Here is a 13,584-nt window from a genome sequence, read left to right as displayed (position 1 = left end):
GACTGACCTGGCAGCGGTGGCCTGCACCCATTTGAGCAGGGCCTTCTTGGCATTGCCCTGAAACCTGACCACTTTGCGCTTCATGGGTGGGCTTCCCGTTTCGGAACTCTCCACCGAGGAGTTGCTGGCGGATAAGGCTTGGAGAGCTGGAAGGTTGCTGGTCAACTCTTCAATCTGAGCCAGACCAAAAGATTGGAAATCTCTTCTATTCCATGGCACTAAAAGAGTTTAACATGTTATGAAAGGATAGAGAGGACTTGAGCAGACCTGGAAATAGAGGATAACGGTCCATATCAAGCCCAGGACGATGGAAGGTCGTCCATCTGCGATGTCCGTAGCGTGAATGTTAACCAGTTTGATCTGAAAGTAAAGACGAGAGAAGGCGCTCATTCGCCAGGTGACCAAACCATCGCTATCCCACTCTGAGATATCTCAGAAGTTCCCAAAAAGCGCCTACCTTCCTGCCTTCAAGGAACTTCAGCGCTGTCCCGATGTTTGAAAGCCAGTGAATCCTCTTGAGTTGACGGCCTTGCTCGCAGGGCTGGAAAAACCACACTTGTCAAACTTTTTGAAAAAGGTTTCCATCCATTAAAAGTATGAAACAGCCTTTAATTGCCCCAAACAAAATGGCTTCTGGGTCGCATTGTTGGTAGGGGGAACATTTGCTTCAAAGTAAATGCAGTGACATTTAAATGAAGTCAAAATTTTAAATTAGGCCAAATTTGAAGACGTCAATAATGATAAAGCCTGAAAAACAAGGGATGGTGGACCAACAAAAGATGGAGAAAAAAACCTTACAAGTCTTTGACCTGACAGCACTTCCAACAGCGCCAAAAGCTTCAGCCCATCTTTAATGTCCTCAAAAAGATCGTTGACTTCCAGCGGCGGTTTGTGCTGCAAAACAAGACACATTGATAACGGAAACATTTGTCACCCTGACATATTTTCACATTCTGACAAGAAAAAACAAAACCACAAAAACATTGCACTTTCTTCCCACATAATGTCACAAAGCTTCTAATCAGCCTTGTTAACCGATACCACTGTTTTTTTGGTCTATTGACAGCCTGCTGGGAAATGTCCTAGCCCCGTTGTTCTCCATCTGCGTCAGCCCCTCCCTCGTGACACAGGCCCATCCCTCGTCCTTACCTTGGCCAAGTGAGAGTTGATCCATTTGGTGAAGGTTCTCTTCTGCACAGCTTCTTGCTCATCTGCAAACAGATCAGAAAAGCCAAAGTTGACAACCATGAACGCAATGGCCTTCTACTGATTTTTGGGGTATTTGCAGGCATCATTTTAACTACAAAAAACTGAATGTATGGCACAGGTAGGAAATTAAGCAATATGCACAGACTTGTTTAGACTGAAGAACGGAAATGGGAAGACAGCTCATTACTTATTTATTCGATAAACTTGCTCAGGCGCGCTTGAGAGTGATTAAATGATGTAGAGGACACGCTGAGGTTTGACGAAGTCTCATCTCTTGACTCTCTGTCCATTCTAGGCCTAGCAAGGACGACAACAAAGCGCCTTTGTGACGGAAGCACGTCACTGTATTTTGATGCGTTGAACTGGGATGACCAAAGCGAAAAAGTCTATTGGTTTGGTTGTTTTTTTCCAAAACTGAACCGTCACAATGTCCAAGCGGAAAAGTATGGATGAACCACAGCAGTTCGCACCTGAGCAAGGAAAGCCAGCGGTGAGTCAGCGATTTTATCCGTTAGCCTCAGATCGAATGGCATCATTTGTCATAGCGACCCATCCGGAAATGTAGAAACCGACCAGTCGCTGTTTGGTCTAGTAAATGCGCTTTTTCTCCTCTTATTTACATTTAGAAATGTTTATTTGTCAACCCGGAGCGTACAAACCACTTCCAGAAGCCTGGAAAAACAGCCTAGATTCCAAATTGCGAGCGCTAGTCGAATTTGAAATTCTTATGAACTTGGAGTATCCGCCGGCCGGCAGCACGTTTCACCAAAGCGGTTTTCACGGTGACGCAGCTGTATCCGCGACGACGGCACTGACGGACAACCCTCTTCCGTCCGTCTGTCAGCATCGCAAGGTTAATTAGCAGCCGAGGGCGGCGAGAGCTTCCGTGCATCTTCAAAAGAGGTCACGGCGAGATACTAGCAACAGCCGGCGGCGCGTCTATTATTATTCCGAGTAGCGGGCGGGCCCCTCGTGCATTATGCGGCAGCTTTCGGTCATCCTACGCGGATGCGGCGGTTACATTTGGCAGACGTCGGTGATTGGGAGGGCACTCACCCCGCAGATATTGAAAGAATCCCGTGACCAGATTCAAGGAGGTTTTCCTAGCTCCCGCGTCCTTGTGGACGGCCATTCCAAAGATCCATGCGCGGGAGGAAAGTCGACCACGGCGCGGCGACTATGGAAAGTCGCCGTCCGGGATGAACGCGGTCCCGAGCCGGCTCCTCCCCCCCGTATTACACGCGTGGCGACAGTCGCCCGGACGGCCGATTTACGGTCCGACTCGGCCGTGACGTCGCCATCCTCGGGAGCCGCGGATGCGCGCGGAAAACCCCGTCGCCGTCGTCACGTCGTCGTCGGAGGTCGGCCAATCCGCGGCGAGAGGAGAGGGGGGGGCGCTTATACGTGATCTGACTGGCTGAGCGGCTCTTTTTCCCTGGCCAAATCCTCCGTGACTGATACGCGCACTAGCAAAGCGCATCACTTCAGGAGATGCCAGACAATCTCTCCAGATTAATTCAATTTAGGGAAAGTGGAATCACGCGTGGGAAAATCGGAGGGATTAGACTACAGAACCCGGTGTCGCCTCACTCCAGAAAACTTTTCCAAAATAGAAAAAAATAGTGTTGGACCAAATGTATATTTTTGTATGTGACTCACCTGAATCAGCCGATCCAATCCAGATGAAAGAAAACAGGGGAATAATATAATATCAAGATAAAGATCACTAAACCACAGAAATTGACACAGAAACAAGGCACACGTCTTTTATATTCTTTGAGCACATGAAAAAAAACTCCTTTATATTCTTGCAAGACCAGTGAAGCGCTAAAAGCTTTTATGCTAAAAATAACAGCTGCTGTTTTCTATTATTAGTACTTTGGATACAAATGCTAAATAGGGCACTCATTGAAATACTATGAGAATAAAATTGGACTCTTAAGAGTGGTATTATGAGCCAGTTTATTTGGGTTTTAGCTGTTTTTGTATTGTAAATTAAACAAATCAAAAGGAAATGACCCAGAAAAAGAACAAAGTCATCAAGAAGCAATTTAATAATAAGGAAGTTACACTAAAGTGACCCAAAATTCACATTATGTGACCTAATATCAACAATATCTGACACAAAAATGCCCCAAATGCCCTCTAATCACTGAAAATTACATTATGTGGGTTCAGAAATTGCATTGTTAATTGCTAATATAAAATTAAAGCATTTTAAATGGACACAAATAGTCACTTGTTAACACCATGTGGTTATTTTATTTTATTTTTGCACTTTTATGACATGTTTATAATCAGCCATAATGTAGATAGACTCACCCTGCAGTTTTTGCATCACGCCAGCAATGTCCAAACATCCTGCCACGCGGTGCCTTGGACAGGCCATGGTGCGCACCCGCGGGGGTGCCGGTGCTCCGCTTACAGCCGGTGTCCAACGGCTGTGACGGTCTGCAAAATGTAGGTTTAATTTAAACTTCTTGGCCTATTTGATATTTTCATTGTTTGTTCTTAATCAGGCTCCAGCTATTGCTAGGTTAAGTTATCAACTAATCCATCCATTAATTACTTTGATTAATTCACATATCAAATTTAGGAGCCATAAAAGGAAAAAAATACATTTATTTTTACCTGCACATGTATTGGCACCAAAATTTCACTATCAAAATGAGAATTAAATATGACTACAATCTTCAAACTCAAAAAAATTATGTTCAAAGAAAAACTAATTTCCACTAAGTACAGTACAACTAATACAGGCCAAACTGTGTAAACCAACCATATTTTTATCAAATAAATGCGTTTCACACATTGTAGTAATACATAAATTGAACTTTTAAATGAGCTAGTTACAAGTCTATACTGCTTTTACAATGTATACTTGAAATATCCGCTAGCATAGCGATTAGCCACACACTTTTAGTGCGAAACTCGTCCTAACCGCTATTTGGCATAATATTTACATAAACACGACGGTAAAACATTGTAAAGTACTTCTAGAAGTGTTGGAATAGTATTTTAGGGGTTCTACTGTCGTGTTTGTGTAAATATAATGCCAAATATCGGTTAGGCCGAGTTTCGCGCTAAAACTGGGTGGCTAATCACTATGCTAGCGGATAGTATTACTTACATTAGCCGCTAGCATAGCGATTAGCCACTCACTTTTAGCGCGAAACTCGGCCTAACCGATATTTGGCATTATATATACACAAACACGACGGTAAAACCCCTAAAATAATATTCCAACACTTCTAGAAGTGTTTTATCAATTCTGTAACAAGACATACTTTCTCAAAATAACATATATAAGCATTGAAATTGAATTTAATCAAAAACGGGCCTTGCTTACCTGAGCTAGCCAAATGTTTGGAGGGTACCACCACAGCTTTTCGACGTAAACGAACACTTTTCAGTTCTTACAAATAGGCAACTATACTTAGACATGAATATAAATTATTAGTAATTATAAAATTTGATATTTACAATATATTTCGAGCTTCTTCTGCTTTTTTAAAATTCAACCGGGGGGTGAATTCTCCATCTGGCAACCCCCCTCGGGCACTTAAAACCGATAGATCAGCAAAAAGCCTAAACATCGATCCCGCCGGATCGATCCAAATGTGTTGGAGGGGGGTGGGCGTGGAAAACAGATGCCACCAAGGAGGGAATTAAGGGGTAACGATTGTCATGACTGAGCAATAAAAACAAAATAGCCGACCACCACGAAAGGTCAAACAATACGATATCACGAGCGGTTCCGGTACCCTACAAAATCCAAACCACTCAATGGTATAGTCCTGTCCTGGGATGCTGCCGGTAACAAAGATGGTGGCAGGTGCACAACTCGATGTTTATAACAGTGAACTACGACTATGTTGTACCACAACCTTTTTTGCATCTGTTTTTTTTTTCTTTTTAAAGGAGAAGTTGCGGGGAGCTTCTAAGTTTGACAAAAGCACGATGACGAAGTGAATAAAAGAGTATAAAGTTGAAAAAGTGTTTTCTCTTACCGTGTTTTGCAGTGTCTTTTTCCCCTAACTGGCTCGTAGCAACTTAGTTTCACGGCGGAACTGGGTGCGTGTTGCCTGCCTGGTTGTCATGGAAACGCGGTCGCTCGGAGGAAAAGAAAAGAGTGAGAAGAGGAGGTGGAGGAAACTACAAAATACACGGCCGAGCTTCTCCAAAAACACAGAGTGATCGTGTGCAAACTTAAAGGGAGAATATATTATGCACAGGCTTTAAAAATGCTGATTTTGGGATCCATTTTGTGTCATTTCAGGCGCTTCATACAGGAAAAAAAAAATATATATATATATATATACCCTGCAAAGTTTGCAAACTTAACTTAAGTGTTATACATTCTTTCATTTCCATTCTGGTTATCTTCACAAGGGGGTGCTGGAGCCCGGCCCCCCAAAGTGGCAGAGTTACGCCAACATAAAGGGGGCGTGGCTGGGCGAGGGGCGAGTCAAAAAGAAAAGTATTCAAATGTGAAGATATCTCAGATATAAGTCTTAAAATTGGAGAAAATGACATTCACCCATTGGCCAGTTGTTCCCTAGCGACCATTCGTCCACAGGGGCCCGTTCATATTTGGCCGTATCGATAACAATAATGTAACTCAATCATTGACCATGTTGGTGTCCAAATTCTGAGAGCCATTTTTTCGTTTAAGCTTGGGAAAAGCGGAAAAGGAGCAACAATGGGAGGAAATCCCCACAGAGGCCCGATACCCCGCGTACTTCCCGCCAACTTTTTCTCTCTGAGGACTAGCATTCACGTCTCCGTTCTGATGAAAAAGAATCGGGGATTGAAGGGAAAAGTCGAGGTTAGCGGGCGAGACGGCGGCATTCATTGAGATATTGACATTTGAAAAGAGGGGAAGGAAACCAGACCCCCTTTGTGGATAGTCGGCAGCTGGCGGGAGATTCTCCATGGCGTATAATCAAACGCAGCCTCTTTTGGAAATATTCAAATCTTTCCATGCGGGTGAGTGAGTGTTTTGGCTGAGATTTAGAATGGAAAAAGCATATTAATGTGGTTTTTGTGCGGGAAAAGAAGGAAAATGAGGGAAACTATCGTTTTTTATGTAGGCCACATTTAGTTTTTTGTATTGCATCAGGAACTCTTCAATTATTCAGCTAATATAGTTTGGTAAACAAATTTTTGTTCAGAGATATTGACCTAGAACACGTGTTGAAGAGCTTTTTGGGCCCAAAATATTACCTTTTATTCTTCCAAAAACAGCATTTGGCTTGTTTTGATGTGAAAACAACTACCTGAATGGAAGCTTTTCCCGTCCCGACAGGCGACTTAATCCTGGCCTTCTGCTTGTCGGCATTGGCGGGTTTGATCCTGGGCGCACTTCTCTACGTCCTCCTGACCTGGGCATCCCGGCGCCGCGAAGCCCGCCGATCCCGGCGCTCCCGAGTCCTGCCGGGGCCGGAACCGGAGGCCGACCGCGTCACCTTCATCGGCGTCTACCGCCGACCCTCCGCAGAGCCGCCCCTGGACGGCAAAGCGGATTCCCGCACGTCTACTTTTCGACCACCGAGCCGTAAAAAGAGTGCTCCGGTTGAAGATTCGTCTGATTCGGTAGCGGATAAGCGGCGCTCCTTCTGGCTCGGGGGGAACGGACTCAGGGGGTTCCTGCCCTCGCAGACCCCACCGCCCGCCTACAACAGCGTCGTTCAGGATGACCAAGAGTCGCCCGCTCGCTTCGATCATGAAGACTTTGACTTCACAGAAAAGTTGTAGGCTAGGGGTGCTTAACTCTGGTCGTAGGGGGTCCATGTCACTACCAATACATCTGAATTAAATGATCAATAATTGATGATTTGCTTCAGATGTGCTTAGAGGGGGATATGTTTGTTAGTGTTGGGCCCTGACCTTTCATCCCCAAAGGGTAAGAAGAGTATACATTTGAGTACATGGCAAGTTGTACAAAAAAGACACAGTTTAGAGGTTTTCAAATAATAATTAAAACATGAATTCCCAACATTTGCCTTTGTGAAAACACTTTTTTTTTCTATGCGTCAGGTGACTTGTTTTTCAGTGTTGGGATATAAGGTCAATGTGGTTAGATGTTGTGAGTTAAGGAGATGGACGTTGTCACTCGTCGGGCATTTTCTAAGTCAAGGCTCACATATAACAATGAATTAAAGCGCACCTTGAAGCATCAATACATTTCAAACGGCTTAATTTATCATATACAATTTGTCAAAAACGAAAAAGACACTTTCAATCTACTAAATGAGAGCCAACCAGGGACGTTTTCCGACGCAAGATGGCTGTTAATCACTTACGCCACCGACTCTACTCTTCAAAATCTATAAGATATTGTCTACGCTTCAGCGCCCTGGTGTTTGGCACCTTCAGGAACATTACGAACACTTCTTCTAAAAATTAGTGATGCCCATAAGAACATAATGAAATCTTCTATAACACTTCTAAAACCTATCTGATACCATTATCAATGTCTTGAATGTCTTTTAAGTTGTGGTAACTTCTGTTCATGTGAATTAAAGAGCTCAAACTCGATCTCAAGTTGCCGAAGTCGATTCTTCCTAACAGTACCGGAAGGCATCCAGGGAGGCGTGTTCCCTTCCCACTTGAGCGTGTGTCACATGACATTCTTGCTTTTCGCGGACTTGGGACTCATTAAACTCAGTTGCTTCCTTCCCTTTCTCATTCTTTATTATGCATCCCTTGTCATCGCTTAGCACAGCTCGCTCATGCTAACGCTAACCAGGTGTTTGGAGGTGTTACACCCACCTCGCTAGTCGGCATCCATCAAAATGGAGAAGCGCAACCCATCCACCCTGGGGCATCTCTTCCGCTTCCTCCAGGACCCCCATCTCGTCGCCCGCTTCCAGCACATTTGCGGGGTACGTCCCACCTCTCCCGGCGGGGAGATCGCCACACTCGGGAAGCGGGGATCGGACTCCATCAAGCACAACGGCTCGATCAGGACCACCAAACCGCTCCGCAAGAACCCCCTGACGGGCAACGCGGGTCAGGAGTTCGTGGTGGAGAACCGCTTCCTTTACTACTTGTTTACCTTCGGCACCGAGCTGGGCAATGAACTCTTCTACCTCTGCTTCTTTCCGTTCCTGGTGTGGAACGCGGATCCCGCAGTGGGCCGACGGTTGATCATGCTGTGGGTGTGGGTCATGTATCTGGGTCAGTGCACCAAAGACCTCATAGGCTGGTCAAGACCCGCATCCCCGCCGGTCGTCAAGGTGGAGGTCCTGTATGACTCTGAGTACAGCATGCCCTCCACCCATGCCATGTCCGCCACCGCCATTCCCTTTGCGCTCTTCTTCCTCACCTTTGGACGTTGGCAGGTATGTTTTAATTCCGCTACAAATTGGTTGAAACGTCAATGGATGTCAATGGTTACTCCATTAAGTACCTACTGTATTTTCTAGCATCTACATTTACAAGCCACACCCTTAAAATTACCTTCAAATGGTCTATTTTCACAATTTCTCGCATATAAGCCGCCCCCTGATTCACAAATTTCACCTCCACATTCATGGTTTTAACAGTGAGTACGAGTATGTGTTACTTTTGAAGAGAACATCTTAAGAAAAGTCAGTCCTGAGATCGTATCCGATCCTGACAACTTTTGCATGCAAACCCTAAGAGCGCACCCGGTCATTTACCCTGTGCACGGGTGAACTTGGACCTCGTAAAGTGTGCATGGTGGTGGCGGTAAATGATCAGACTTTGTCCTTAGGCTTTGCACTCCCTCGTTTCGGCTTCCGTGTTCGAACGTCGCCTGAAAGAACATGCCGGAGCAGAGCCGGAATGTTAGCTTGGCGTTTCTCCTCACGGAAAACTAAACTCGCCCTACTTGCCCTTACACAAGTGAAAACAAAAGACTTTATGGGAAAGATCAGGTGATCACCTTTCATATGGCCTCCCACCACAAACCCGTTTTTTCATTTTTCAACATCAACTACAGTACTTTTTCCACATACAAGCCATATTTGTAACTCAAAATCATAATCAAGAGCACTTGCTATACTCTTTTTTTCACCAGTAGATGTCGACAAAGTCACTTTTACTATTTGTTGGTTATTTTCTGTTTTGCATTAAGAAAACAATGATTACTGGATGAATTAATGAAGGCAGACAAACTGAGACCTATTTTTCACTTGAAAAATGGTTAATTGTATATAAATGATTTTTGGTTGATTTTAAATAGATGACGTTTATGTTCCACAGTACCCATTTTGGCTAGGTTTGACGGCCGCGGCGTGCTGGTGCTTGCTAGTCTGCCTCAGCCGCATCTACGTGGGCATGCACTCACTTCTGGTAAGACATTTTGAATGACGACTTTACAAAAATCACTCATTTTCATCCAATTCTTCACCCCACAGGACGTGATGGTGGGCGTGGCCTACAGCGCACTGATGCTCCCACTGCTACTTCCGGCACTGGGCGCCGTAGACGAACTAGTAGCGTCCAACGGCTACGCGGCGGCGACGGTAGCGGCCGTCCACGCCGCCCTGGGCCTGCTCTCCTCCAAGCTGGACGGCTGGAGCACGTCACGGGCCGACACAGCGCAGATCCTGGGCTCGGGCGCCGGCGTGGCCCTTGGCACACGCGCCGAGCGGCTACTAGGCCTCCTGCCCACTGACGTCCCGCCCACTGGGGGCCCGTCCACTGCCGTGTTGCGATGGCTGGCCGGTGTATCGGTGCTTCTAGCCACCCGGGCGTTGACCACGTCGCTGCTGGCGGCGACGTTGCGCCGGCTCCGGCGCCCCCGGGCCGAAATTCCATGCCGCTACCTGGTTTACGGCGCTGTGGGGTTCAATGTGCTTTTCCTGGCGCCGACAGTTTTTCGCCTACTGCGGCTGTCTTGAAAGTGGGGGGTTCGGATTACGGCATTGTAAGGTGACCCGCTTTCTTCTGAGATTTTGGATTGATTTTTTCCTTTGGAAGACTGTTAGCCACGCCCCTTTCAATCACCCAATGTGTTCTGTCTATTCATGATCTCTACATTTTTTTAGGGGGGGGGGTATGATTCTTTGTTATTACAACATTGGGAAACAGATGTAGCACTTAATTGCCATATTTTAAAATGAAAACGTGTTTTTTTTACCTTTTTTGCCTATGTTGACAACCACTTCATTTCAATGTGTGTGTTCATAAGTATGGATGTATTTTTAACACTGTAAAAAAAAACTACTTTTTTATGTGCACTTTAGTGGATCGAGAAAAAAAGGCACCTACACTGCACTCAGGTTTTGATCTAAGGAGACATGTTGGGAGTCCAAAATTCAGGAAAAGCACATTTTTACTGTTCTCAGTCAGTCAATGGGATCTTGAAGGACAGAAATCCAAAGACCACTTGGAACTAACTGTTGGATTTGGTTTCTTCATGTCATTCCATGATTAGCAAACACACCAGCCTTATTCATAGATGAACCAAAACCATTTGGCATTCGGTCCAAAAGTACTTATTTCATTTTGTAGAAATGTTATTGTTTTTGGACAAATCCTGCATTGAAAGTTTCTTCTTTTTGTAATTCTGTGATAAAAAAAAATCTTAATGAAAGATGAGAATATTCACTGTGTAAATAGATTTTTAAATAAAAGCATTCTTAGATTTTTTATTTGTATCTCTTGTATCTCTCTGGACAATGGAAATGTTCTCTGTTGTAATCTAGCTACTCCTACTATTATGATTTATTACGAATAAGTGAGGTCAATGTATGAAATATATGAGTTTGACTTGATTTATAGATAATTTACAGGCCAAAGTTCATTTTGAAGCCTATCTATACACAATAGAACGGCACTAATTCGATGTAGCGGAACTCTTTGTTTGTACCCGGACTGGAATGAGTGCAACACACCCACGCCATGCTCTGCCGTAGATACCACATATCCAACGGGCACCAGCACTAGTCACTTGTCTGCCATTTTGCGTCGGAGCCGATGCATAAAAATCACATGTCAGTGACGTGTGTACTTTTAAATTATTTTAAATTTCTTCGTTTTCAAGCAACTGTTCACCCCTAAAACGTCAGATAAACTGTAATCTAACTTCAAATGAAAGAATAATGATAGTTTTTGAAATCCAGTTTGAGTCACAGTCTCGTTTATAATGTTTGTCAAACACTAAATTATCTGTAATATGTTAAAAATGTACTAAATGTACCTTATTATTGTTGGGGGAAAGGACTGTTTTAATCCGTTACAGATAAAATAGCCATAAAAGAACTGCGACGCAAAATGGCCGACAGTTGCTTACGCTGCCGACTCTGCTTTAGAGACCTAGCCTTTTAAATGATTCCTGTGTAATGTGCAGTTCGCTTTTACATTTGCTTTTGTTGTTGTGGCTCTGGAATTGAGTTTTAGTTGTCATCTTTCGTTATTTTCGTCTCCATCTCCAGCAAGACATTGAGGTAGTTGAGTTACATCTTCTAACTTTTGAAATTTATTTTCAGCAACAGACTGTGGTCAAAACAAGCTACGTTTAGAAACATGGTATATTTTTTCTTCTTCTACATTACAAAGTAATCAAATTGACGTATGAAAATAGCAGTAACAGATGCTTAATCCCGTAATGTCGCCCTCTGTTGTTGTTCCATGCTATGTTTTGACATACTTTAATTATATAGACCATATCAATAATAGCCATTCAGCACTTGGAGAGTTACTGTCCTTGTTTATTTATCTATATTTTTTTTAGTTTCAAGTACTAATTATGACTTCTAATGACGGTTAATTAAGCTACATTTCATTCTTACCTTAGCAACAGTGACATATTTTGTCATATATGCTTTATAAATTGGATTTTCCTCACATTTCATGTTATATATTTATTTTTTCAGATCAGGTGATGCTGGAATGGAGAAATTCACCCGCCTGTCACTGGCCACGAGCTGCATTTCCGACAACGATCACTCCTACGTACTTGACGTGGCCCTGTCTCCCGGGGGCGGGACGGAAGCGGCGGCGGCGCTCTGCGACCGCTCACTAAGGCTGCACGACAAGGCCACGCTACGCCCCGTGGGCGAGTATCGAGGGCACGGCGGGCGAGTATGCGGCCTGACCTTTGCCCGGACGCGCCCCGGCCTCCTCTACTCGGCTTCGGCCGACGGGAAGGTCCGCGGGTGGGACGTCCGCCACCCGGGGACGGACGCCGTGCAGCTATTCCGCGGCGACCCGTCACATGTTTTCTGCAGCTTCGATCTGAGCTGCGGTGACGCGTTGCTCTGCGCCGGCACGTCGGTACGGTAGGCTCGGTTATGCGCTCTTTTAAGAAAAACTACCATAACCGAATTAACCAATCGCTGTCTATTTTTGCTTTGCGTTTAGCTGGATGGCGAAGACAGCTTTTTAGTTTTCTGGGATAGCAGGAAGGCCGGATCGCCGCCATTGGGCGTCTACTCCGAGTCGCACGGCGATGACGTCACGCAGGTTCGATTCCACCCGCACGATAAAGACCGGATGGCGTCGGGTGGAGCGGACGGCCTGGTCAACGTCTTTGACCTGCGGCGGGGCTCAGAGGACGAGGCGCTCCAGCGCACGTGCGACGCCGCGTCCTCGGTAGCCGCCGTTTGCTGGGGCGGCGACCACGGAGAGCGACTGTTGTGCGTCAGGGACGACGAGGGCTTGCGCCTCTGGGATCTGGATGCCGAGCAGGCGGACGCCCTGCTGGATCGGTCCGACGCGTGCCGTGTGACCAAGGCGCCCGATGGGCGGAGCCTCGACTACCTGCTGGGCGGGGCCGGGCTGGAGGGGCGGCCCCAGATGCTGGTGGCAGGTGGTGACCGGGATGGGAACATTCTGCTGATGGAGTGCGATGGCGACGGGTTACAGCAGCTCGGGAGTCTGCGTGGAGGGCACGCCGCCACCGTCAGGTGCTTCGCCTGGGACGAGGCACGGGGGGCGCTCTTCACCGGTGGAGAGGACGGGCTTCTCTCGCTGTGGAAAGTGGACCGTGGCAAAAGTTCTTCTGCGCTCAAACTCAAATCTGGAAGTCTCAAAAAAAACAAACGCGCCAATCCGTCGCCATACTGAGCAACAAAGGCCTATTTGCACAATAGCGCATCCTTGACATGAACTTGGCGAGGTCCATTTTAGATTGGAAAAGATTGGACGTCTGTTATTGTCAATAGCCATGTTTGTTTTGTATTTTATTATTGCTGAGTGAAAATAAATGGTGATTTCCAAATGAATGTTGATTGTGAATGGTACTCCTTTAAGTGCATTTGATGTCTAATGTTATAAATGGAAGTTAAAAGTTAATTTTGTGTCACTTTATTGTATTCTATAGGATTTACCGAAAGGCTCCGACCCAAAATGTCGGACCAAACCCCGGCGCTCGTCTGAATCAGACATCTAGCTTCCTAT

The 13,584-nt window shown here is 45.5% G+C and overlaps 4 protein-coding genes across 5 annotated transcripts in view; 3 read left to right on the top strand and 1 right to left on the bottom strand.

The window, feature by feature from the left end:
- Positions 1-5,397, bottom strand: part of syne1b (spectrin repeat containing, nuclear envelope 1b) — a 32,824-nt gene extending 27,427 nt beyond the window's left edge. The window contains exons 1-7 of the mRNA XM_077731526.1: positions 5,220-5,397; positions 3,532-3,660; positions 1,150-1,211; positions 799-894; positions 458-541; positions 268-360; positions 8-174 (exon numbers count right to left, since the gene is read on the bottom strand). Of these exons, the coding sequence (XP_077587652.1) occupies positions 8-174; positions 268-360; positions 458-541; positions 799-894; positions 1,150-1,211; positions 3,532-3,598 (569 nt within the window). The 5' untranslated portion in view covers positions 3,599-3,660; positions 5,220-5,397. The remainder of the gene's footprint in view (positions 1-7; positions 175-267; positions 361-457; positions 542-798; positions 895-1,149; positions 1,212-3,531; positions 3,661-5,219) is intronic.
- Positions 5,398-5,627: 230 nt separating this feature from the next.
- myct1b (myc target 1b) lies at positions 5,628-7,660 on the top strand. The gene is made up of 2 exons (XM_077732063.1): positions 5,628-6,198; positions 6,518-7,660. The coding sequence occupies exons 1-2, from the start codon at positions 6,144-6,146 to the stop codon at positions 6,964-6,966; spliced, it is 504 nt and encodes a 167-aa protein (XP_077588189.1). The 5' UTR covers positions 5,628-6,143; the 3' UTR covers positions 6,967-7,660.
- A 139-nt stretch (positions 7,661-7,799) lies between these two features.
- LOC144206863 (sphingosine-1-phosphate phosphatase 1-like) lies at positions 7,800-10,219 on the top strand. Its single transcript, XM_077732062.1, has 3 exons — positions 7,800-8,555; positions 9,442-9,531; positions 9,597-10,219. The coding sequence occupies exons 1-3, from the start codon at positions 8,007-8,009 to the stop codon at positions 10,080-10,082; spliced, it is 1,125 nt and encodes a 374-aa protein (XP_077588188.1). The 5' UTR covers positions 7,800-8,006; the 3' UTR covers positions 10,083-10,219.
- Positions 10,220-11,168: 949 nt separating this feature from the next.
- Positions 11,169-13,409, top strand: wdr89 (WD repeat domain 89). Of its 2 annotated transcripts, none has more exons than XM_077731369.1 (3): positions 11,169-11,712; positions 12,060-12,459; positions 12,547-13,409. In XM_077731369.1, the coding sequence occupies exons 2-3, from the start codon at positions 12,076-12,078 to the stop codon at positions 13,249-13,251; spliced, it is 1,089 nt and encodes a 362-aa protein (XP_077587495.1). In that variant the 5' UTR covers positions 11,169-11,712; positions 12,060-12,075; the 3' UTR covers positions 13,252-13,409. The 2 variants fall into 2 exon arrangements, with proteins under 2 accessions (XP_077587495.1, XP_077587494.1); XM_077731368.1 differs by having other exon boundaries at positions 11,178-11,630.
- The last annotated feature ends 175 nt before the right edge of the window (positions 13,410-13,584 follow it).

This window comes from Stigmatopora nigra, chromosome 13, assembly GCF_051989575.1.
Source record: "Stigmatopora nigra isolate UIUO_SnigA chromosome 13, RoL_Snig_1.1, whole genome shotgun sequence".
Lineage (NCBI taxonomy): Eukaryota > Metazoa > Chordata > Actinopteri > Syngnathiformes > Syngnathidae > Stigmatopora > Stigmatopora nigra.
This window is presented reverse-complemented; position numbering and strand designations above follow the sequence as displayed.

What these genes read in the sequence shown, in the direction of transcription:
- myct1b (XM_077732063.1), top strand. Translation starts at nt 6,144, where the DNA reads ATGGCGTATAATCAAACGCAGCCTCTTTTGGAAATATTCAAATCTTTC. An exon ending in ATTCAAATCTTTCCATGCGG is followed by an intron (nt 6,199 to 6,517) that starts GTGAGTGAGTGT and finishes CCGTCCCGACAG; the next exon opens with GCGACTTAATCCTGGCCTTC.
- LOC144206863 (XM_077732062.1), top strand. Translation starts at nt 8,007, where the DNA reads ATGGAGAAGCGCAACCCATCCACCCTGGGGCATCTCTTCCGCTTCCTC. An exon ending in TCACCTTTGGACGTTGGCAG is followed by an intron (nt 8,556 to 9,441) that starts GTATGTTTTAAT and finishes TATGTTCCACAG; the next exon opens with TACCCATTTTGGCTAGGTTT. An exon ending in TGGGCATGCACTCACTTCTG is followed by an intron (nt 9,532 to 9,596) that starts GTAAGACATTTT and finishes TTCACCCCACAG; the next exon opens with GACGTGATGGTGGGCGTGGC.
- wdr89 (XM_077731369.1), top strand. Translation starts at nt 12,076, where the DNA reads ATGGAGAAATTCACCCGCCTGTCACTGGCCACGAGCTGCATTTCCGAC. An exon ending in TGCTCTGCGCCGGCACGTCG is followed by an intron (nt 12,460 to 12,546) that starts GTACGGTAGGCT and finishes CTTTGCGTTTAG; the next exon opens with CTGGATGGCGAAGACAGCTT.